Source organism: Lathamus discolor, chromosome 4 (assembly GCF_037157495.1).
Source record: "Lathamus discolor isolate bLatDis1 chromosome 4, bLatDis1.hap1, whole genome shotgun sequence".
Lineage (NCBI taxonomy): Eukaryota > Metazoa > Chordata > Aves > Psittaciformes > Psittacidae > Lathamus > Lathamus discolor.
This window is the reverse complement of record NC_088887.1, coordinates 50,214,282-50,239,454: the sequence shown is the minus strand read 5'-3', so window position 1 is coordinate 50,239,454 and position 25,173 is coordinate 50,214,282. Positions and strand designations below refer to the sequence as shown.

General features: G+C 36.4%; 1 protein-coding gene across 4 annotated transcripts in view; it reads left to right on the top strand.

Moving 5' to 3' along the window:
- The window catches only part of OFD1 (OFD1 centriole and centriolar satellite protein), a 33,014-nt gene that overhangs the window by 4,451 nt on the left and 3,390 nt on the right, over positions 1-25,173 (top strand). For all 4 annotated transcript variants that reach the window (XM_065677423.1, XM_065677421.1, XM_065677422.1 and 1 more), the window contains 15 exons: positions 9-36; positions 822-929; positions 1,676-1,812; positions 3,901-4,074; positions 5,975-6,081; positions 7,006-7,125; positions 8,422-8,495; positions 9,191-9,282; positions 9,422-9,611; positions 10,262-10,392; positions 10,764-10,875; positions 12,344-12,952; positions 16,026-16,158; positions 20,728-20,828; positions 24,319-24,438. In XM_065677423.1, the coding sequence (XP_065533495.1) occupies positions 9-36; positions 822-929; positions 1,676-1,812; positions 3,901-4,074; positions 5,975-6,081; positions 7,006-7,125; positions 8,422-8,495; positions 9,191-9,282; positions 9,422-9,611; positions 10,262-10,392; positions 10,764-10,875; positions 12,344-12,952; positions 16,026-16,158; positions 20,728-20,828; positions 24,319-24,438 (2,236 nt within the window). The remainder of the gene's footprint in view (positions 1-8; positions 37-821; positions 930-1,675; positions 1,813-3,900; positions 4,075-5,974; positions 6,082-7,005; positions 7,126-8,421; positions 8,496-9,190; positions 9,283-9,421; positions 9,612-10,261; positions 10,393-10,763; positions 10,876-12,343; positions 12,953-16,025; positions 16,159-20,727; positions 20,829-24,318; positions 24,439-25,173) is intronic.

Genomic DNA, 25,173 nt, shown 5'->3' with positions numbered 1-25,173 from the left:
TTTTACAGACTTCAGAAACTGGGAAGGAGAATAAAGGTACAAGATGTTTATACATGATGCAGACAAGGATAATTCTATCAGCTTCCTTTCTATTAAGATGCAAGCAATAGAAATTATTTCTTGAGTGTATGTTGCTGTGGAGTTACGTGGATTCAGTCAGATTTTGAAACTTGCAGTACACCAGGATGATGAGTATTATATTTCAGGAGTATCCAACTGCTATTTGTGGTGTGAATTAAATCTTAACATTCACCTACAAAATAAATGACTAGAGCAGATATATGAAAAACACCTGTAATCAGGTATGAAATATAATGCTCTTGAAGCTCTTCAGACTAACTTTGGCAAGCTCAGACTTTGGATTGTATTCGTAACTGCTTGTATTAGCTTGCTAATGTACTTCAAAAGCTAGTTAAAGATTTAATTGACTTTCCATTGTTTTATATAAGAAATAATTCTTATGTTTGTATGATGAAATCTAGCTATATTGTATAGCCTAAGGTATCTTGAGCTTCAGAAACCCTGTTACATAGTGACCTCATAATTAAAGTAGTAAAAATCTGTTCTCTCAAATTACCTCAGAAATCAGAGACAGAGACATGAGTGAAGGGAAACGAACAACTTTTACAGGGTGAGGTGGACTGGGTTATGCCTATAATAAAATCTTAAGATCTTACTAGTACTGCTTTTTACTTGAATACTTGGTTCTTTCCATAAATTGAATAGGTTTTATTGTACAATTATGATGGTTTCATTAATTGCAGTCTCAAATTCAGTTTTGGTGTGAAATCAGACGTAACTAATATATTGGATCTTGACAGGTTTTCTTATGCAGATTTTAATTGAGCTTACAGAGCATCATCTAAGCAAGGAAACTCATGACACAGAAACTCAGACAAACTCAGTGCCTCCTTACAGAGAATCTCTTGGTAAGTTTTGGTAAGACTCTATACACAAGTCTCCCCAGATATTTCGTATTGATAAATGGTATTGATTTATAAATTCTGTTAGTTATATTCATTCATCACTTACTCAAATGCAGCCTGAAGTAGTTATCAGTAAAAGTCATACCTGTCACTAATATGTTGATTTTTTTTTTTTTTTAACCTTTCTTAAAATAAGGCCAAAGTCCTGTAACGATTATTATTTTTTTTAATCAAATGTTTTCTTCGGCATTTACCTAACACCTGTAACATCTTAGATAGATTATAAGTGTTATGTGCTGAATTATGTTCTGAAAAACATAATTGCAGATGAGTGTCTTGCTTTTCTTCCTATAGTAGTGCTTCAGTGACAGGCATATATTGAGAGTTCTTGTATATTACATGCTATTAGGATATATACACATGCTATTAGTAATAAAAACCATCTTAATGTTGCATGCAGAAGAAAATTCTTGTACATCCATGATAAAGAGAATGAATGACTATGTAATAATACCACAAATAGTGCCTACGCAGCTAAGTGCCTCCTCCAATATATGTGTTGTGTGGCACAAAGCTGATAAATGGTATTTCTGTGCTGCCTCTGCTTCAGTACCACACAGGTTTGTCTTTCTATGACAATGCTATTTAGGTAAACTAAGGAACTTCCTACAGAGAGACAGGTTCCTACAGTCTTTGGCAAGATAACTGTGATGTCTTAAGTTATGACGGATATGTTGCTCTTTTTATAGCTGAGAAGCTTCAGCTGATTGATGAAGAGTTTGCAGACTCTTATCCCTGGCATCAGAAATATGAATCTTTAGAAGCAAAACTTCATGAATATAGAAAAGAAATAGAGAAGCAGTTTCAAGCGGAAATGTGTCAAAAGGTATAACACTGACATTGAATTTGAGAGAGACATTTGTTAATTTTTACTTTGCACGTTACAAAGTTTTAATGCTTAATGTAAATTGAAAGAAGAAATCTAATAGTGAGTTACGACGAACACAAAAGGCTAAGTTAATCCAATATCAATTGTTATTTTGATGATACTGCATGTGTATATTTTCCATTCCTTTTTTTTTTTGAATGTGCACAGAATGCTAAGCTTTTTGTTCTGATGTTAATTTGTAACACAACTTCTTATTTTGATTGTTGTAATTTGGTAAATTATATTTGCTCTTTGATTTTGGTTTATAGAGAAATGTTTACTCTGTTTAGTCATACTATTAATTTTCCTTCCCAGTTAAGATTTTGAAGCTTGAATTTCAGTGTAATGCATAGCAACTGAGAGGTGTGAATTGCTGCTGTGTAGCTTGATGGTAGCTTGTAGTTAATTTTTAATAATGATGAGAATTTACATACTGTTTCAAAACATTACACAGAAACACTAAAATCATAACAGACAATATTATGAATTCTGGGATTTTTATTTCTGAAATTGAAGACAGCTCATTTAGAGAATTTCTTTATTTTGTGAATAAAATTTTTTTTTTTTTTTTTTTGCTACATAAATCCTCAATAATCCTTATGTCTGAAAAATGGAGCAGAAGAATATACTGCAGTTAATTTAAGTATGGATTTTTTTCCCCTTAAATTTCTGTCAAAATAAATACCTTATTAGCTTAGAAAAAAATTAAATTAACTGTAGTTCATTCAAATGTAGTATTTTTTCCCAGTAATTTCTGTCAATAGTCTATTTGGATACAGAAATGGTGCTCTGATAATAAGTTACAATTCCTAGATATACTTTTAAAGGCATTCATCTGCATATAAACTGTTTGATGAAATCAGCTGAGTCGTATTTATTCAGCTAGACTAGTAGAAGGATGGGCAGTTAAAATTGCCGTAAACTTCCTGTTCCCTTTGGTCTTTATTCCCCAACTGGCACTGCCTTTTCGGCATGTAAAACATGTTGATTTGTGTGTCATTAAGTTTGTCTCTGTTTAAGCAAAGTAGTTGAAACAAAGGAGATTGGAATCTTAACCAGTTATAAATAATTTCTAAATTCAGTTATCTTTACACTGATTCCTTATCAGTGTGATGTGAATTACTGTAACATGTTTCTAAACCAGTCTGTGTCTGTACAAGTGATACTGTACTGTCTCACTGTTTCTTTTTTTCACAAATTTTATGCTCACAGATTTGACATTCCTGCTGTGCTTTTTCCTCTCTTTAACCTTGTTTTCTTCAGTCTCATAATTTTTCTATCATTCTCTTTTTATTCTATTGGGTTTTTTCTTATCTTTTATTTTGTAAGTTTGCTTTTCCATTTTCTTCTAATTTTTATTATAATTCTTAATAAACACTTTTTTTCTTGCACGTATGGCACTTCACACATTGTATGGACACATGTTACCTACAATTCTTCTGTGTAGTTGCCAGATGCATGTTTTCCTGTTTGTATGCGTTTACTTTTTTTTTCTGTTGTGCTAAGAAGTCCATAAATCAGGTATTCTGTTTCTGTAACCCTCTTTGTGTGGAGTTCTGCATATATTTTTTTACATGTTTGGAAGTTCTTTTGTGTCCAGATGAATTTCTGTTGTTCTTGAGCGATTTGTGATGGGTTTGCTTCTGCCATTTCTTGCATAATCGATCAGAAGTTGTTCTTTGGGAAAAGGGCAAGAATAGAGACAGGGTCAGAGGAGGAATTAAAGAGTGTGGCCATGCCTTAACTGCAAGCAGAGTACCAGTCCTGCAGTGTGTTTTTCTTCATAGTTCTCTGTTCTGCTGTTGTCTAAAGCTATTAGTTCTGTGTAAGATCTGCTTTGGGATTCCAGGTAAATGCATGAAAAGTATGTGATACATGCAAATAGTATGTGCTGCTAAGATATTTTTATCACAGTAATTTATTTTCATTGAATTATCATTTCATAATAAGACTTTCTAGGTGAAATTTAGAATTGTCTGATGAGGGATTGTCTTTGTTAATTTGAAGATGCCCCTACTTAACCCTGTCTTCCTCCTTATGTAAAAGCTAGAACATTTTAAAGAAGTTGAAATAGCAAAGATTAAGATGGAGGAGAAAGCACAGACCCAGAAAGAAATCTCTGAGTTGCGTCATGAGCTAGAGAGAGCACATCAAGCAAAGGCTGAAGCCTTGATTTCTCGTGAAAAGAATGCTATTGAGAGGCTTCAAAAGCAGCAAGAGGTAAAGTTCCAAATATTTTTTTCTTGATCTAGTACAGAATGATTCAGGGAGTTGCTTAACCTGTCCTTTTATCTTTGGGAGATTTACCTTCAGATCTTAATTGGCTTATTAGTGAAAGCTTTGAATTTACTTATACTCTCATAATTAGGAGAATGCATTTAGCAGCTGCAGGAATGAGTGTAGGCTAGAAAAGGAACAGTTCTGCAAGTTAGTATTGAAGGATTTAAATGTAATAAATACTTTAAAATCTGTTTTAATAAGTTGAATGTTGCTTTTAGTTGTACTATAAATTCTTTTAGCTCAGAAGAACACTAAATGGAATATGTAGACTGTATGGTATGCATATGCCATTTCTTTGTGTCATTATATGTTGTATATTATTAATAGCCACTGTCTTTACTATAAACTGTCATCTCAGTTTGGTTTTTTGAACACTTTTTGTTCATGAGTTCCTCTTTTGGGCTGTTAACTCATGGTGTTTTGCCAGAGCAGTAACTGTTACTGCAGCACGCAATAATTTGTATATAGTTTTAAATGTCTTCTCCCAATTTCTATTACTTTTCAGTTTTTGGAGGAATAGTTTTGATTGCTGTTCTGTTTCTTGTTTTCCTAGCCATTTCCCTGCTCTCAGCAGTAGACCTCTCTATGCAAATTATAGCCGTCCACAACTGCTAACCACCTTTTTGCTATGTTGTGGTGGTGTGGGGTTTTTTTTATTTTATTTTGGTTTTGCTTTGGGTTTCCCCCCCCTCCATGGGAGCATGGTATTAGTTAGCAAAGCAGTCATGCAGGTCTCTCTATGTATTATTATCTATGTTGATGGAATCTACCATTGCCCTCCTTCCAATCTGAAAATTAAACATCTTATCACTATGATATGAATTGTTTTCATGGTGATGTCCTTGGAAGTTTACAAGAAGACCCCCTATTTTATGCTGTCAGTCTTCTTCTGTGAGCATGAAATTAATTCAGTAATTAAAACAAAAAAAAAAAAGGGATTACTAGGTCAACATATTTGTCCAGTATCATGTATGAATATCTGGTTGGTATTGTTGGTACAACTCACTTCATTTACCTGGAGGCTCTTAACAGAGACCAGGAGCTCTACTGAGTTGAAGCATATTTAAACTAAAGATAGAAAGTCATTTAACCCTTGACTAAGATAACTTTAAGCCCAGGCAATATGTCTTGACAAGCTGCTCTATTTTTGCACCAGGACCAGCAGCTTAGTCTTTCTGCATTGTCAAATGCCCATGACTGCAAACTTGATATGACCACCCATATGGCAAAATCATGATTTTATTCTTCTTGGGCACTTATTATTTCTTTGGAAAGAAATAATGACTTGTGTGCTAAGAAGATATGTGGAGTTTGGCATTAGCATGCTCATCACTTGGAGAATCCCTTTTACAATTTGTTTGATTTCTGTAAATTAAACTACAAAAATGGAAAGACTGCTGGTTTACTCAGTTTCAGTTTTAAATCATGCTTTATCAGGGCGTTTTGCATTTACTTTTTCAAATTTGTTCTTATGAGGAGCATACAAAGCTATTGTTCATTTTTTAAAAAATTCAACTGTTTTGAACATGTTCATCGTTGCAATTTTTTTTGACTTTTTTTTTTCTTTTAAAGAAGTTTTAATCTATTTCTTAAGAGGAAAGTGTTTAAGGATAGACTGTGGTGACTCCATCCAAACCATTTTTATTCAGGATAAAAGCAGATAAGGAATTAAAAAAAAAATTACAATTGATCCTGGATCTTACTTTAAATTAAGACTATATAAATAATATTTATTGGAGTAAGACCCATTCCTGAAGGGTATCTTTGAAAGTCTGAATGTGTTAAACAGTAAATACCTGTATAAAGTATGAAGTAAAAATAGAAATATTTTCTGATTTAGATAGAAGCAAAGGAAGTATATGCTCAGAGACAAAGTCTACTGAAAGATATTGAAGTCATAAGGACCAGAGAGGCAGAACTGAAGCAAAGAATTGAGGCATTTGAAGTGTAAGTTGCTGAAAGGCATATATAATGCTAAATGGTGCTATTGTCCTTTTTCTGGAAAGCATGCTTCAAGATGTTGCTACTTCTGGGACTTTGAAATAGATTATATATCCCAGAAGTTATGTTTTGTAGTTTGAGCAGTATTGTGTACTGTCTCTGCTAGCAGGGATGCCTCATAAATAAAGATGATTTAGGGGTTTTTTTCTATGCCACCTCATCCAACCAAACCAGTGCAGTATCACATTGGAGGCAATGAACCAGATGTTCGTTTTGAAGTGCTAAAAATTAAAAAAAACCACAACCAAACAACAAAACCAGCGCAGTATGTAACCATAACATTCATGCAGATATATATGATATATGCTAAAGAAGCAAAATATCCTCACTGTTTCTTTGTGTGTCTGATGGGTTAGTTGTTTGTTTTTTTTTTAACTTGTCCTTAGTGAGATCATTTTGCTTTGGTTAAATAAAAAAAAAATAGCTATTTGTAGACAGGTTTTCAATACTACTTGATGTCATTACTTTGTCATCTGGCTTTTATAGCAAAATGCATCCTGCTAACAAAAACTTGGTTTTTTTTAACAACCCAGCAGAGGGTGCTGGTAGAATAGCATGCTTAGCGCTATGTCCTCTGAAGCATTTCTGGTGTGGGAAACTGAGCTAGGGTTAACCCGGGTTAGCTGCATAATTGATTGGTACTGGATTTTAAATAGGGCAGTTTAATTTCTGTCACATCTCCTTGTTCTTAATGAATTACAGTGACAGATTCTGATGATAATTTTAAATTGCTACAGTGTTCCAAGCGAGCGCATTACCCTTTGATGTCTCTAAGTGTTATTAAAAAAAAACAAACCAAATCAAAACAAAAACCAAAACTAGTTTTGGCTCTATAACTGGTCATTGTCTGTATATTTATGGATATTTCAGCTCTCAGAAACTTCAGGAAGAGAAAAATAAAGCTATTGATGATGCACTTCGACGTCGGGAGGTTGCTGTGAAGAACATAGAGGACACATATGACCAAAAGCTTAAGACAGACCTCTTAAAGTAATTTTTTCTTTTCTTTCTAATAGGACACATACTACTTCTTGTGAAAACATAATGATAAATTCTGTAGGATCTCTTTTGACAAGTATAACAAAGCAAGGACTTTGAAAAAGGCAGTCGTTTTTTGTTTAATCTGCTTAAATTTTTTCTTATCTTAGCTCTTAGCTATTAAACCAAAATTTTCTATCAGGTTCAGAAAAAGCTTGCTATAGGAAATAATTCTGTTTATTATAGGCTATATTATGTTGCAGTTTAAATTCTGTGTTGCTATATCTGGAAAAGAGATGTGACATTACTTGCATGTTTACACAGAAGGATTTGAAGCATTCTTTTAAGCATACTTAAAACAGCTGATCATTTTACAAATGCAGAGAAGACATGGGAGGAAATTAGCATTAAAGAGATATTATAGGTTTCTTGGAAAAAGGGTGAAAGGCACACTAGCTCACTGTACAGACAGATTGGCTCTTAACCCATCCCCATTTTTGGAGAGGGATTCTCTGATATAGGTCACCCCGTTTTATTGATTACCATCTGCTTGAGCATGGTTTCAAACAATTTGCTTAGAAATGCTCTTTGAGAGCTTAAGACATCATCTGTGACTGCTTTTGAGGTGTTGCAGTGAGTATATCCTTCAGGTATTGGTGAAGTCTGTGCTAGAAATGCCATGCCCAGGATTCAAGAAAGTCATGAGGAAAGTGGGGGTGGTCTACTAAAAGTCTGGCAGGATAGTACTGGGACTGTCAGATGTGACTTCTGAATTCATATGGCAGGGGCTGTAAATTGTGTCTTGGGAGCTTCAGCTTGGACATGGGGAAAAAAAATTTCTGGGAGAATAGTGCAGCATTGGCACAGGTCATCTAGCAAGGTGGTGGAATATGCATTCTTTGAGACTCTGGTAGGAAGAGCCACAGGTGACCTGCTCTAGAGCTGGTGAGAGTCTTGCTTTTTGGCAGGTGGTTGAATGAGGTGATTGGCAGCACCCTTTCCAACTGTTTCAGTGGGCCTTCATTAGCTGATTTTGTCGATTAAATAATTGTGTGATTGTAGTTTAGTCTCGGAAAACTGGAATTTACACACATGCACACATGTGTACACACATACTTTGGGAATCACAGAATCACTATGGTTGGAAGGTACCTCTGGAGATCATCTAGTCCAATCCCCCTGCCAAGGCGGGGCCACCTAGAGCAGGTTACACAGGACCATGTCCAGGTGTATTTTTAATGTCTTCAGAGAGGGAGACTCCACAACCCCCCTGGGCAAACTGGAATACATAATTCTTTTTACTTCTAGATATCAGCTGGAGTTAAAAGAAGAATACATAGCCAGAACTAATAAAGTTACTGAAGATGAGAAAAAAAATAAAGGTAACCATCTCTCTGAGATTAGTAAAGTAGCTGTTTTATCTCTAGAGCTTTTACTAATAGGTATCAAAACACTGTTGTTACTGAACAGTCATGGTGTTCAGTAACAGTGGGATAACTGACGGAAAAGCCATCAAAATAGGTTTTGAAAACATGTAGCAGGTTCCAGTGACAGGTCAGCAATTCCTTACTGTTCAGAATGCAGTGGGAACTGTGAGCTGTTGCTTCACACAGAGGCTGCCAAGCATTCCTGCTTTTTCAGTTTCCCATCTCCTTCTGAAGTCCTACTAGCTCATTCATTCTCTAATTGAACTCTTGTACAGTCTGGTACCATACCCTTGAATGGTTGCCAGCTTCTACATTTATTGTGCGCAAGATGTTTAATTGGAGCTTGAGGAGGAAGCTGGGACAGATTACATGTTTAGACTTTTAATTTGGGGGCATGTGAAAGAAATGATGTATCGTATGCATATGAATTTGATTTACTTAATTCTAAAGCAGTATATGTATGCATATGAATATATTCACACAGTGTGATTTACTTAATCTTGAAGGAGTGTGTATAACATACAGTCATTTTTATGTGTTGAATTAAATTGAATGTTGGGCTTAGCAGCTTAAACTCCTTTTGCTGACACAGTTTTTTTTACTGTAATGCTCTACTAATTTTAATTCAGCATTTGTAATCCTCCCTACAGAGAAAGCTTTGCTGCTGCATGAAGAAGCCATTGCTGTTAATTCCAAAAAGGAAGAGCTCAAGCAAGCTATATCACGCACAAAAGAGCTCGAGGTAACTGTAAACATGAATTTAAATAAGCTGTATTATAGTTAGTGCATTTGAGCTATATTAAAAAAAGAAAATGTGAAATAAAAATAATTCTTAAGTAGTACAGCAGTTCATAAGCTTCTGAACTGTTCTTTATCTGCAGCTGGATTTGGAGTCAGTGACGGCCCAGGTTCTGTTGCTAAATAAACAGAATCAGTTGTTGACAGAAAAACTCAAAGAGTTGTCAGACTATCCTTTGCTGAAGGAAGAGAAATTGGAGCTCCAAGTGCAGAATAAACTCCTGAGGCAACAATTGGATGAGACTCGCAGTGAAAACCAGCATCTTCGAGACAGTCAGTGTGACTGATTTAGTAATTTTTTTGTTTATGTTTCCCTACAAGTATTTTTTTAGAAATTGTTTTCATTGCAATCCATTCTTTGTGTTAGGTTTACTAGTGGTTTGCAATAAATCCCAGCTAATGTTTGTGTAAAATGAAACAGTCCTTGATATTAAATTTATTTTCTTTAATACGCCTGTATAGTAGAAATCCTGACTTGTTGGCTATAATATGAAGAATATCCCTTTCACCCTTTCAAAAAAGCAGTGCAATATTTCTAACCATAGCATTACTATGGGTAATAGTAGTAAAAGAATATTGCGTTGCTATTTTGAAGTGCTTGCCTGACTGTAGTTATAAAATGCCAATTATTTTTAATGTGCATTAGAGATTATGGGAAGATAGAGACGTATACCCACTTATGTAAGGTATGCATGTACATTTTTCTTCCAGAATAGGACAGTCTTGGTCTAGTTCTTAGATAACCACACCAACAAAAATTTCCATCCTTTGGAAAGGAGAACATCCCTAAGTATTTTATTCAAACAAAGCCTTGTTATGTTCCTAAAACAACTCAGCTTGACATTTTGAAGGGGATATCATGTGGAAAAGTACACACTTAACTCTTTTACAGCTGACTGTCTAGTATGTCTCTTTCTGGGTAGAGCTGTCCCAGCCCTCAGCAGAGCATCTGGCCTGCCAAGTGGAGCTGAGGAGAGTGGAACATTCTAAGAAGCTGGCAATGGATGAATTTGAAAGTTATAGGCAGACTTTGGAAAAGCAGCTACAAAGTGAGGTAAATTATTCTTCCTAAATAATTTGAATTCTTTCTTCTTCCTGTCATCTTTTTCTTCTTTATCTATGTACGTGTGCAGGCCATTTATATTTTGGGTTTTTTTTATACTCTTGTTTGGTTTTGCGTAAGCAACTCTAAAGAAAACAAACCAAACGTCACCAAAAAATGACCCCTAAACCCCAAACCAACCCAACATAACCAAACTGTGTCTTTTCAAGTCATTAAGTTGCCAGTACTGACTTTCAGTACGATACCATATGTATATGGTTTGACTGGACCTGAAAAACATTCAGGAATTAGTATTCAGACAGTTGAGATCACTCTGTTTGTTTGAATTATGCTGATTTTGTTTTTCTCTTAATCTCCTATAGGTTGAGCGTTGTGCTCAATTAAAGGCCCAGCTGTTAGACTCCGAAACTACTGTCAGGAAGTTAAATGTGCAGGTTGAAGAACTGAAACTGCAGGTGAAACAAACACAGGCAGGTTTGTGTCTTACCCCAGAGCAGTCCTTTATGAGAAGTCCACTTACCTAACCAGTGCAAGAATTTCCAAAAGCTTAAAGAACCTGCAGTTACATAGAATTAATACAACACCAGTGAGTGGATTTCAAGTTTAAAATAAAAATCTATTTTAAAGTCCAATTTAAAAAGTACACTTACTACAAATGGAAGACGCACATACAGGAAGAAGGAAAAGCGTTCCTCCTTGAATGCTTCCATGTTTTTCTTACTTGTTTTTCCTCAGCATAAAGACATTAATGTTTGTTGATAACATAATCACTGTTTTCCAGGAGGCAAGTTGTGTTTTAGTGCATTTTGATTCTTGAATGTTTGTAATAAGAATAATCAATTTGAAACTGTATTGCATACCTCGCAAATTTAAATCAAACTTTTGAGCAGTTGCTGTCAAGGCTAATCACTTATGCACCTTGTGTGGGCATTAGAAAGAGAGAGGCAAAAGCCTAAGTTGCCTAAAGCAATTCATTCTGCTGAAGAAATGCCAGTTCTAAAGATGCCTATGTCAAATGGCTAGTATCAAGTATGACAAATACAATTTTGGGATGTATATTTAATTTTAAAATTCTTCAACGATTGCACCATAGTTGGGTACGTTCATACTTTATATTATTTGCTAGACCAACGTGCATTTTCATATATGGTACAAGCATTGGTACCATTTGGAATTGGAAATTTGTTAGTGTTGAAATAGCAAGTATAAATTTTAATTAAATGTCTAAGGTACTGAAGAGACTTTTATTTTGCATCAGAGGTAAGGATGTCGTTGAAGAACCATTTATGTAGAATAAAACTAAAGCTATTGATTTACTGAGAAAAATGCAGCCCGATAGATTGGTCTTTTGAGCTTGCTGAAGTGTAAAAATGCAAGCCAGGAAACAGACAGCCCCAGAATGTTCCATTTAACTGACAGTTGTGGAGAAATAATTAAAACCACCCACAAACAAACAAACTCAAAGCAACATTGTCTATTTACTGTGTTGTTTTTTTCCACTTCTTTTTTTTTTTTTTCCACTTCTTTTTTTTTTTTTTTTTCTTCTTATCTAAATAGAAGGAAACTGTTAAGACTTGTAGCCTGCCCTGTATCCCTCACCCTTTAACAGCATGATTGGATTTTATGTGTCTGAAGTGGTGACATTTTTGTATTTATTTGTCATTTAAGCATAATTTAAGAAATAACATTATAGAGTGCACACTCTATGTAGTTTTACATGTAAGAATTACGTATTTAAAAAAAATCAGTTATTATTTGCAGCTGCGCAGCTATATTAAAATATATTTAAATCAACCCATTAAATTCTCAAAATTAAGCCAATTCCATGTAATAGTAATTTTGATCAAATTGGAATTTGAATGCCATGTTTGACTTTTTCTATTTTGTTATTGTCTCCCTCTCTCACTGTTGGCTGTCACTCACTTTCATTGCTATCATTTAGCTCTGGAAAATGAAGTATATCGGAATCCAAAGCCTTCACTTGTTGATCGCTCTGTCCTTGACTTCACTGGTGACAGAGCTGTACCTCATGATATTTATGTGGATAGTGCGTTCTTGAAGAATCAGGTTATGACTGATGTCATGAAGGTAAATGTTCCAAGAGCTGGCTATTGGCAGCAGCTACAGGCACGCAGTGCTTCTACGGATTCTGACCTGGAGTGTGTGGCACAAACCCGGGCTAGAATAAAAGAACTACAAAAAGAGGCAGAGTGTTTGGAAGAAGCCTACCAGAACTACCGACGCTGTGTCATGCAGGATGCAGCTGCAAGCAGAACACCAAGAAAAATGCAGTCTCCTTTACTTCTACAGTGTGCTACGGGTAGACTACCCTTGTCTGCAGAGCATGAAGTTCTTGAGGATGATCCTAGGTCCCAGCATTCCCCTCTGAGCAGTCCAAGAGGTGAAAAAGCCATCAAAAGAACTGGGTCAGTTGGTGTCTTTAAAAATCCCTCAACGCCACCACACAGAAGAACATCTGTTTCAAGATGCTTTTCTTCTACTCCTGTTTCCAAAGTGGAAAGAGATCTCAGTAACAAGAAAGTTTCAGATGGTAAGTCACGATGAGGGCAGGCTGAGAGCTGGGGTTGTTCAGCCTGGAGAAGAGAAGGCTCTGGGGAGACCTTATTGTGGCCTTTTAGTACTTAAAGGGAGATTACAAGGAAGATGGGGGTAAACTTCTTAGCAAGGCCTGTTGCAATAGGACAAGGGGCTTTAGGCTGAAAGAGGGTTTAGCCTAGATACAAGGAAGAAAGTTTTGACAATGAAGGCAGTGAAACTCTGGAACAGGTTACCCAGAGATGTGGTAGATGCCCCATCCCTGGAAACTTACAAGGTCAGGTTGAATGGCACTCTGAGCAACTGATCTGGTTGAAGATGTCCCTGCTCATTGCCAGGGGATTGGAACTAGAAGACCTTTAAATGTTCCTTTCAATCCAAACTGATTCTATGATTGTTAATGTGTGGTATTGGGCTTTTCCTTACTGTTCCTCTTGTGCTGTGGGAAGAGAAAGATTTAGCAGTGATAGTCTTTCACTTATTTGTTAATTGCTAAGAGGCAGGAGAAGTCAGAAACAAAATATGCTAGCTCCTTGGAGTGTGACTTCCTCATGGAAACAGATACTGGAGAAAGAGATTGAGGGAGGCTAAACATATTGTACTTCAGGTAGCTTTAAGAGAAGATTATGCCATATAGTTTGCTGCAGGTGTAACTTTATGGTATGCAGAGTTTGGTTCAAAAGTTGCAATCAAGTATAACTACTTTGCAACATTATTTGTAACTTCCTAGTTTTAATAACCTTCCCTCTGTATTCCTATACTTTCATTTAACACTGTAGTTAATGTGCAGCAAAAGGCTGCTTCATCTGGCTTCTCTTAAATTGAGTTTTCTCATCTGAAAAATCCAGATATGATTTTGTTTGTTCTTTTTGCTGTGACATCTTTATCAAATATTCCTGAGCAGTTTTAAGGGGGAAGGGATTAGTGTTTGGAAAATTGTAACTTGCTATTAATTTGACAATGTCTAATAATTACTAAGTCTTTTTTTCAAAGTGGCAGTATTCAGAAAAGCAAACAAAATAGAAAAGAATTGAAAATTAAACAGTAGTATGTTGTTTCAAATCTGCTGTACGTCTGCTTTTCAAGTCATGCAATTCTTGCTGCCCTAGCCCAAAGTGGATTTAATGGGATGTTAAAAAGAGACACTAACAAAACAAAAAAAAAGATGCTGAACAGCTTCTGCGTGAGGGAAGGTTAAATGCAGGAATGGCAGCTTAGTTTGGAAAAGAGTTGGCTGGGGTGGGCTGTGGAAAATCTGGAAGGCCATGAGTGATGTAGAAAAGGTGAGAATGGATAAGTTAACCACTCCTTCACAGACTCTACCATCCTGTGAAATTGAAAGGAAAGAGAAAGAAGTACTTTGTCATACTATAAGTCAGTTGTGGAAGTTATTGTTCCAGTGGCAACAGATGGAGATGCAGGAATAAAACCTCATGGTCAGGAGGACCTATCTTTGAAGGATGAAAGGAAGAAGTATGTCCTCCTCGTGTAAAAAGCTACTAAAAGTAGGAGAGGATCCTTTTCTGCTTTCCCCCGCTTACTGTCTTCAATCTGTGGGCAGTAATACAGATCAAGAAATAGTCTCTGAGGGGAAAATTCAGATTGTCATCTTATTACTTGATCAGTACTTTTCTCCTTAATTACTACTTGATCAAGCTTCATACCTTCTGATGAGAAAAAGCAAGGTTGGTGTGTCTTGCAGGTTGCAAGCTGTGAGCCAAACACTTCACGTATTTGTCTTCTGGTAGAACATCAGTAAATTCAATCCTACATCATTTCAAAGTGATAGTAGGTTGTAGTAGATTATGGTGTGAGATGACTCTTGTGCCGTCTGTCTTCTGACAGGCAGTATGTGTTACACTGAGGAGGCACTAAGTACTTACGTGCATAAATACTGTGTGCTGTTCTTGTCCGTTTGTTCTGCACATGAAAGTTTGACAAGTTATTTTATAAAAGATTGGTTGTGGGTGAGCTGAGGGTTTCTACCACTAATAGGTACTTCTGATACATGAGTATGACGTAACTGCTGGGTCCTGTTCTGTTAGGGTGTTCATCTGTGGTGCGTGAGCATAGGGGCTGTCTGGAGGTAAAAATACATGGGCAGCCCTTAGTCTGAAGCATCCTGACTTCTGCAGTGGGATGTGCACCATAAGTTGCGTAAGTCCACTTCTATACAACCATCTGAAAGGACTTCAAGTATAGGAGTGTTAATAATGGCTTTTTATCTTTTTCTTAAGCCAAATTAGCACTGACTACTGTAAAAGTTATGTAGTTAATGAAGAGATGGAAAAAAACCCAGTACCTGCCTACTGAGTGAATATCGTATCTTGTGGGAAAAGTAATAATTCATAGTCTAGTAATGAAAGACCTGTACAGCTGCACAAGAAAGGAAAATTGAAATTGCAAAGTAAAATTTAACCAAAGCGCTGGACTTTGCAAATTTGATTAAAAGCCTTTTTAATTTATGGATTTTTGGTTTTACCTTGGTTTCTTAGGAAACTCAAGCCTCTATAGTTATACTGTCCGTTTCCTTCTGTGCTGACTTTACAGCTGTTGATAAGAGGATAAAACCTTCAAAGATTTTTCCTCTTTCCTTCATCACCTGTTTTCACAAATCTGTAGAAAAAACCTTTCAGGTTTAATTTCCTAATGAAGCATTGCCTTTGAGAGACCTCAAGAATTATCTTTTGCTGGCTAGTAAGCACATCCTTAACTTGAAATCTGGGTCTGTTAACTGCTTCCTCTAATGACCAGCAGGGGAGACATTATTTGGTGTTTTGCAGAGGGGCTGCAGTTTGCGGAGAGCACAGGTGTGTATGGGTGATGAAAATCATGGCTTTGTCAGGAGTAAGTTTATGATGAAGGCCTGTAAAGGAGAACTGCCCACAGGAAAACTAAATCAAACAAACCCAAAATAAAGAAATTACCAGCACAAGAAGTCAGGTTAAGATCTGGATGTTAGTTGTCTTACGGTGTCTGCATGGTTCAGTTATGCATGTGCAGCCGTGTCTGAGAAATGGTAGGACAAATCACTGACTAATACTAATTGTGGGATTTTTATTCTGCAGACACCAGTCACTTGTACCTTAACTCTTCACAGCAGAGTGTTGACAAGGTGCTCTCTCCTATTTCAAAGCCGTATCCACTTTCATCTTCTGAGTCTGTTTCTTCCTCACCATCCAGTCACGACCAGAAAATCAGGTAACATTGTTTACAAAGCAACTTTTTTAACCTGCTTTTTGAAGAAACATTTGTCTACCTGTGCATGCCAAGCTCTTGTAAAGATGGATGAGGATTTCCCTTCTTGAATATCATGCCTGAGGAGGAACTTAGTTATAAAAAAACCAAACATCCCCCCCACATCCAAACACCTTTGGCAAATATGATTTAATATTTTTCATCTCTGTTAAATTTGTGCCTCCTTACAAGGCAAAGTTATGTGCAGTGAAATACTTAAGTGCATTAGAAACTTCAGGTGAATGTGGTGTTTCTTTAAAAAAAAAAAGAAAATAATAAAAAAAGTCCTGTGACAAAGTAAAACTTGATTGATTTACGTAGTGTTCTAGCAAAGCGAAGATGAAAGGTTAGAAAGATTCCCTCTGTTGGGGCAAACGATAATGACAGAAGTAGACCCAGGGCCTAAAAAGTCCAAAAGTGCTAGGCGAACGACTGACAAGTCAGTCTGGGGAGTGGGAACCTGAGGCATCCTAAGCACATGTTAGTTTAATGCAGATAGAATAAATTGATAAACATTCATCACTGAAACTTAGCTCAAATTCTGCCATTTAAGGATATTAATGTGTAGAACTGTGCTTCTCAGCACTTCCAGGTTGTGCTACTTCGACCAATGTAAGTATTGCTTTGTTGCCATGTGTGCCTTCAGAGACAGCAGGTGGTTCATTTGGTGTTCAATGCCACCACTAAGGCAAAAGTCATAAAAAGGTTAGATGTTCCTGGGCTCAGGACTGAGTGACTGTTGTTTTTCAGACTGCTGTAGATATCTACATAGATTTAACAATGAATTTTGCTTTTGCCCTTCTTTGTTTCTGCCCCTGTTTGCTTTTCAGCGTTTCCTGTGTCAGTGTTCTGACAAATTTTTGAAAGCAAGGTTTGCTGTGGATTCTCGTATTTCGAGCTCTGCAGGGCTTGAAATCTATTGTAGTGCTGTAGTCCACCTGTTCCATTGCATTTCTTTATATGGTAGACCATTTTCAGGCAGCTGACTAAAAGATGTATTGTTAATAAATAAATGTTTTGTTAATCACTGATTTCAGAAAATGGCTTTTCCAGAAGCTTAAGCATTCAAAAAAATGTTTAAAATCAGTTCCTAAATGTAAATCTGAGTTAATCAGCCACTGACTTGTATGACTATAATATTTGAACCATGTTGCAAATGGGAACGTAAAGGTACCACGGTAGCCAATTGAGTATTACTTGGCATGTCTTATTCACAACAGTCCTGTCAGACATCTCACCCTTGTATGAATTACCCAAATGTGAATGTATTTTTAGCAGTTTGCTGTCATGAGGTTTTTTGGGATTTGACAGTTTTGATTCTTCTAGTAGGCTTCTATGCCATGCATAGAAATTTGGTTCCAATAACGCTAACAAGAACTCTTGCTGACATTGTAGACTAATTTGAGAACAAACTTTGTTTCAGAAGACAAAGTTGGGTCTTTAGAGCAGTAAACTTCATTTTTCAATGACTTAAAATTATTTTTCATCTTCCTTAGAACAGGTGTTTTGAATACGCTTGATGTTCAAAAGCTGCCAAGGTTATATTTGATGCACACAAAACCCCTTAATAAAAAAAAAAAGGCCACTAATTCCTTGAGCAAAGTTATGCCTCTTTTATTGTGTCTCTATTTTTCACATCTGTGACCTGACTGCTGAGCTTTTGCTGATTGAAGCTGGGTAGTTTTTGCTACCTGAGAATTTAAATCAAGGCAGTTGTACATTCTCACTTCATTAACAAGCTGTAATGCTAACTTTGTTGTTGTTGTTCTCTGAAGAGCTTGTTCATGTGCCTATTTTATAATTTTCAGAATAGGAATTCTCCAGTCTCCTTTGCATGTGAGAAAGGGATGATGGGTAGCAGAACTTTTCTCTTTTCATTTATTTTTTAATTGGTTTGGTTGATTGTTCTTTTTCTTTTTTTTTCTTCTTTCAAGTAAGTGAGTAATGTCGCAAAATTAAGCTGCATAAGAATGACTTCTGTTTCCTCTTTGTATCTCCTATTTCCATGTATGAAATTATTCTGTTCTTATAGTAATTTGGTGCCTCCTCTCTCCAAAATTGAGAATCCTGAATAGGTGTCTTCAGAAAAAGCTCAAGTATTTAGTGTTTCTTTCTTTAGAGAAACTTGAATTGGCCTTAACCTGCTAGGCAACATTCTGGATTTGATGGCTGAAGAAAGACCGCTTGTCCTGGGGCGGCTCTAGAAAGTATTCACAGGGCTTTCTTATTTTGTTATCCAGTCCTCAATAGACTAGACATGTCATGTAGACATGGTCTGTTCTGTGGTTAGAATTTGGGGAGAGCCTTTATGATCTTGGCCTTGAAAAGAAGCTGTTGGGATTTCCAGGGACTGGAGGGTTATTTCCTTTAAGCGGCTGTCTCTGCTTTCCCTGCTCATTCACATTTTCTACAGTATTACCTCAGATATCCTGTATTCCTCTGACAGACCTTCCAAAGCGAAGGTTGAATGTTAACCTGCATGTTAAGGTGACATGGGAAAATGCTCTAATACTGTGAGGGACTGTACTTCTTTGGAGGATGTTACAGAGTCCACGCTGCCTGAAGAGTGAATAGCATGTGCAAGTTGTGTTGCAAAGAAAAGGCCAGGGTCTGGGCAGGCAGCAGTGGGTTGTAGTTGTGTTCTTGGGTTCCTTGTGACAAAGCAAGGGGATGAGGTCCCAATAATTTTCTTGAACTTGCTGCTTTCCCAAGGCCTTCCTAAAGGGAAAACATTGTTGAGGATTTCTCAATTTCTTGTGCCTTGGACTGTTTTCTGTTACATAAAATATTTGAGAAATGCATGTGTGGGCTTTTCCAGTTATTTACTCTCATTATTGGGTAAATGCTGCATCATTAGTGTATTGTGGGATTAGTTTATGACCTGTAGATTTTAAGTGGCAATGGGAACTTCTTTGAAAAGAAAATATAATGCTCTAACACTGGTAAGCTATTACAAGTTAGACCAGTGTCAGTGTGGCAGAACAGTTGCTTCTATGACTACAGGAGCTGCTTGTTTATTTATGTTTCAAGATATGAGTGTTATGAAGGAAGCCAATAAACACGGGAAGACTGGAGTTCTAAGGCAGATTATTATCTAAACTATTCCTTCTTTTTATTTAGGAATGAAGAAAATGATTGTGAGGTTTATTACCAGTTTTAGGCTAAAAAAGTAATTTTGGACATTAACAAAATAGTTTAGATGGTGGTGATTGGGGTTTTGGTGGGGGTTTTTTAAGCTTTAATGGTAATTTTACGCATAACCCATGCAATTTAACAATGTGGTGTTGACTGGCACAGCAGTCTCGTTTTATGGAATATTGACATTAAGTACAGCTCAGGGCTTGGTTGCCAACTTTGCATGATGGAATGAATTTTGAAAACTGTTTGGAAGTATGTGTGTTTACCTCCCTTCATGGAGCTGACCTCTTCAGTTTGCTGACTCAGAGGCAGTGTGTTGACTGTCTGTCTAGCAGGACACAGTATTGAAGAAAGTGGCATGGATGTCCATGAACCTTGCATCCTTAAAAAAAATATTTAACACTTAACCATTTCTGTGAAGGAAAGGCTAAAAACATGACATAGAATTCCAAAAACTTGAAGTTCCATTTACTCTGCCATATTTAACTTACAGGGTGTTTTCCTCCACTGACTTTATTGAACTATCCTTCTGGCAATGCAGTTTTAGTTGTTTGTCCACCCATTTACATTTTTGTTGAACATGTCTCATTGTGGGGGCGTGTTTTGTTTGTTCTCCACTGTTGCTCCGTAGAAGACCTGAATTCCTTAGATTGTAAGTACAACATATTTATGTGGTGGTGAAGAGCACCAGCTGGTGTGGAATAAGCTCCTTTATGAAGCGCTGCTGTTGAATTTCATTAGTGATCTACTCTCCTTTGTTCTCTTCTGGTTTTGGTCAGGGTTTAGTAATTGGGTCATATGGGAGATACTGTTCTTTCACATTATCTTTCTGATGAGATAAATGGGGATTTAGAATGAGGGCGCTAACCCCATTTTTCATAGCACCCAGATTTTCACTCCTGCATATATGTTTTGCCAGACATCTAATCCTAATATACTTCAAACACATCTGTTAAGATGACATCAAAGTGGGAATTAGACTGTAACACAGAGCCTAAAAAGGCAAAATTCTTAATTTCATTTGACTAAGTGTCACAACTCATTGTATTCCTCCTTCTTTCTTACTCTTTTTTATGCTTTTTGAGAGTGCAATTTGTTTTAATATAGTGCCTTTATGTTATATGTAAGTCCTTAGGGAAAGGCAGCATGGAGATGGGTATCAGAGAGGTGGAGCTGTCTTTTGGTAAACATCACCAAAATATATTTAAATGTATTTAAATACCTCAGTCTTTGAGCCAGAAACTTGCAGCATTCTGGTTGCATGTTTTTTATGTTTGGTTTAGTCTGTTTCTAAGCATGTAAGTAGTCCTTGTATTTAAATCTCAGATTGCTATTTGCTTAAAAGTTTAGCATTTATATTTATTAAATTGTTTATGCCCTTCCTTTTTCTTTCAGACTTCATAATCAGCAAACAGATAAACCAGATTTCAGTGACATTCCCAAACCAGACAAACTAATATACGAGGACCTTGAAGAATGCATTTCCTCTCTTGAATGTAAGTTCGTTTTACACCTTAGTGCGTAATGGTTGTGAGACAATTGTGTTGATAGCTTAAGACTGTAGTGGGAGAGAATAAAACCTGACTGATGTTGGAAATAAGAAAAAGAGTCTCTAATGAGGAGGGATAAATTTTCTTCATATTTGCACATTTAGGAGGAGAAGGGTATGTAGCGATAAGTACGCACTAAAATCAAGTTGGTTCTGAATTTTGAGAACTTTTTGTTCCAGAATCTTGTATAACCTTGTTCTGATTAATGCACGTAGGTCTGACAGTTGTTTCAGAGCGGTTTAAAATTGTGTAGGGTTTGGTTTTGGTTTTAAACAGGAAAGCATATTAGTATATGAACTACCTTGAAGCTGTTTTGTATTCGCTGCATAAAGTAAAACTCCAAGGAGGTTTCTTGTGGACCAGTATCACAGTACTGTTACCAAGCTGTAATTTTGAAGGTAAGTTTCTTGCAGCCATTACATGTTCTCTTGTTGATTCTTCCTTCAGTAACTAAGGCTTTAATAGTATTATGAATTAGGAGTAACTTTAGAAGTGTTTGTAAGCATGTGAACAGTTGCAATTACACTAACATTAATCAGCATCTTTGAGTAGTTTTGGAACATGCGGTTCAGTTACTGAAACATCAGTGTTACCCTATTCTGTCTTTTTTTTCCTCTGAGGTCAGCATTTTGTTTATTTACATTTTTGTGCTCTTGCTGATTGCAGGAAGGCCTTTGTCATTGTGTCAGTAATGGTTTGCATTGCGTGCTCTTTCCTTCTGTCTATATGCTGCAGTAAGCCTACAGGGTCAGTTCCCAAACATTTTTGATGTAACTGTGGTACTGTAGAAAAAGGAGGATAATTGAAGTTAATGCACTTTATAGCCATTTGTGTATTGAGAGAAAAGAGGAGCACATTTACTGGCAGTATTTCCTAGTTTTTCAGCATTTGAGTGACATCTTAATGGTGGACCTGAGCAGAGTTCTCTCCTATGAAAGTGGGGGTTTAAAGTAAGTGAAACTGTCAGTAAGGAAGATGTAGACTGCAAGCTAAACACCTTTCCCATTTCTAAATTTTGATAGGTCTGTAAAGTCTTGATACTGGTAGAGATATGCCATTAGGTGGTATGATTAAATCCACAGTTGGTGAAGAGATTATAATTACTGTATGGGAGAGTTAGAATCACTGATTTCAAGGAAAATATCTCTGACTGGTGTGAGTTAGGTCCCGCACTGGCTTATTCTTTTGGTTGTGGTTAGGTAGATGGAGTGATGCAGCTGCTCATGCTCCTGAACCTACGAGTATACGGCTTTCAGTGTTTTAAAAAGAACCAACCCCAAGATACTGTTTGTTTGAACAGCAATTGTGGTGACAATTTTCAGTGGTAACTAGCAGAAGCTGACGACTTATCTATTCATTTCTCTGTCAAGTCTTACTCAGTATATTCATTATTTTTTAATTTATCTCATTTACTTTTCTTTTATAAGCTTTAAGCACATTATTTGAATGTAAATTGAGTCTGTAGCCACTAATGGTTTCTCCTCATATTTTAGTTAGATTTAGATTTACTTGTTTAATTTTGTATTGGAGACTTTAGGAATACATTAGATATTTCACTTTTGTCACATATGAGACTAAACTGGCCTTTCCTTGGCAAATCTACCTGAGTAGGTGCTGTGGCCAAGTAAGTTACCACTGTGTCATTAAGTGATGTGGGGTAATTGAAAGGATGGTTTCAAGAGCTTGCATATGCTGATGATTTCTCAATCAACAGTACTTCAGCTGGGTCAGGCTGCATCACAAGACAATCTCAGTGTGCAGAAGGAAACCAGAATGGCTAAAAAAGGGAGCAGGTAACCCAGGAGAAACTTGGGATGGAGGGAGGATAAGGATGTAGAATCTAAAAAATAAATGTAGAGTAAGATATCATTAAGGAAGAAGTTGGTAAGAGTAGGAAAAAAAAAATTGAGTGAAGAAGATGCCAGAAAATGTGGTGGAAGCCTTTTAATCCTACTGTGAGTGAGCTCTAGCGGGAAAAAATTGGAATTTCTGTTGGCGGTAATTGCTTTAGTTGATGTGCATGTCTTAAGGAAAAATGCATCTCTTGCTGTCCACCCTTACGTAAAGCAGTGATGGTGTACAAAAACTGTTACCTTTTTGTCCTTTGCAGAGTAGTTAATGTAAAGATACTTTGTGCTATATTGTTTTGGGTTTGGTTTGTTTCCTTTGTTTGTGAGATTATCAGACCTTTAGAATTTAGATACAATATTTATCAGGAACCTATTTGTGAAAGGAACTTTTTGACTAAACATTACTTACCCCAGAAAACATTACTGAAGTTTCATGTGGAAATAATGATGTTGATAACACTATAATTTAAACCTCAAGTTAAAGAGCAAAAAAACCAGAGTAGTTTTTCTTCTGAATTTAATAGCTCATCATTTTGATTTTAGGTAAAACTTGCATAGAATTCACTTTCCCAGGTGAAGCTGATAGGACTTCCGGTGCTTTTGTAAGAAACTGAAACAGTCTTGTAACTTAGCTAGACTGGCAGTTTGGCAGACATTTTCTCTGATGCTTTCATCTATAATTCCTTTAAAATATTTTAAAGAGATTCAGAGCATTCAGAGAGAGAGGCTGATTGGTTTGGGTGTCTCAATTTTCTTCATGCAGTATATTTCAGTTTTATTATAATGTGGGAAACAAAAAACTTGAAACCTTGATAATATTTAAAGGATAAGAAATTTCAAAACCCTTACCTAAAAATTAAGGAGATACAGGAGGTATCTGTACTATGGTACACCAAATGCTTTGAAAATGGTATTTGAGGATGGCTACCTAGAGGTAAAGGCTACATCTGACTTTTCATTTCTCTTTATTTTCTCTCATAAAATTGAGACAATAGCAGCCTGCATACTTGGCAAATAAATAATCAGGAAGCAGTTGAGTATCACAGCAGTGATCACAGTTGAAGTGCAGTACTGTGGTTTGTAAATTCAGAGCCACGTTACACAGAGAGAAGAATACAAACTAGAATATGGGGATTGGCAGTTATCCATCCTGTGCACTGAAGAAGACAAGGATTCTACTAAAAAAATAGTATGCAATCAAACAATTATAGGTTGGTTAACGTGCATAGGAGGTATGAACTGGGCTAAACTTGGCCATGTAATTTTTCTGTGACCTGTATCTTACATAAAGAAATTGAAACATTTTGGTTTTCTGTTACATATTTATTCATGAATCTGTTTTGGCTTTGTAAACAGGTGTGTTCCAAGAGCTAATTTCAAAACTAGCAATTCTGTAATTAAAAAGGCAAGTACAGCCTATGATAATTCTTAGTCCTCAGGGAAATGACCAGGTTGAAGGGAAAATGCTCAATTAGTGCTGATATTTATGTGTTCTAGTTCAGCCATTCCCACACTTTGTGTCCATTGCTTTGCTCCACTATTGTGATTACAAAATAATGAAGCCATTGTTCAAATTTCTTCTCCAGATCAGGGAGACATTCCAGAGCAGTGTGAAAGTGATGCCTTGCATCCGTGTGGGGACATCGTCAATGGAAACCATGTCACAGCCACTGTGCCAGCAGCAGCTGCTTCGCTGCAGGACTTAAGTGAGTTCTCCACTCAGAAACTGAAGTGAATGCCCTTTTTACATGTTGTATGTATAACACAAAAAGCCAAATATTTAACATGCGGTAGGTATGTATGCTGGTGTGATGGAAAATTTGTCCGAAAGCCCTAATTATGTGGTAAAGAGGAAGGAAAGTTTTCTGTTGCTTTACTGAATTAGGATGACTTCACCCTTGTTTTGGTCAAATTTGTTTTTAATTTAAACACTTTTACCAGCCATCCCACCCTCCTGTCCAGCTTTTGGAGGGATGATTTTTGTTCTTTTCAGGATAATTATTAAATATTCTTTCTGCTCTTGATAGAAATAAGACTTGAAAGTGTTTTGGCAGTTGTGTTTCTGTTTTACGTGTTTTACATAGTGCTTGTCTGGATTTTTTTCATTTTTCTTGACTGTGTTCGCAAATTGTATTACCACAGTGCTGTGTTAATTTTTCGGGTAGATGAAGATGATGTCAGTGCAGCATATGCCACTTTTCCAATTGTCCTAGATAGAAGCATTATGATTATTTTTATTTAGAGAAGAGCTTTCTAACAATTCCCAGTATTTAGTTTGCCTATCTAATTACTGTGTCTGAATGTTGTCCTACTTGCACAGCTTTTTAAATATGCTGGTCACATCAGCAGCGTGTCCTGAAATGATTTTCAAGGGGTTTGTAAGTACTTTGCTTTATAAATGTAAAGAATTATGTCCAGTCATATTGCTGAGGGGGAAAGAA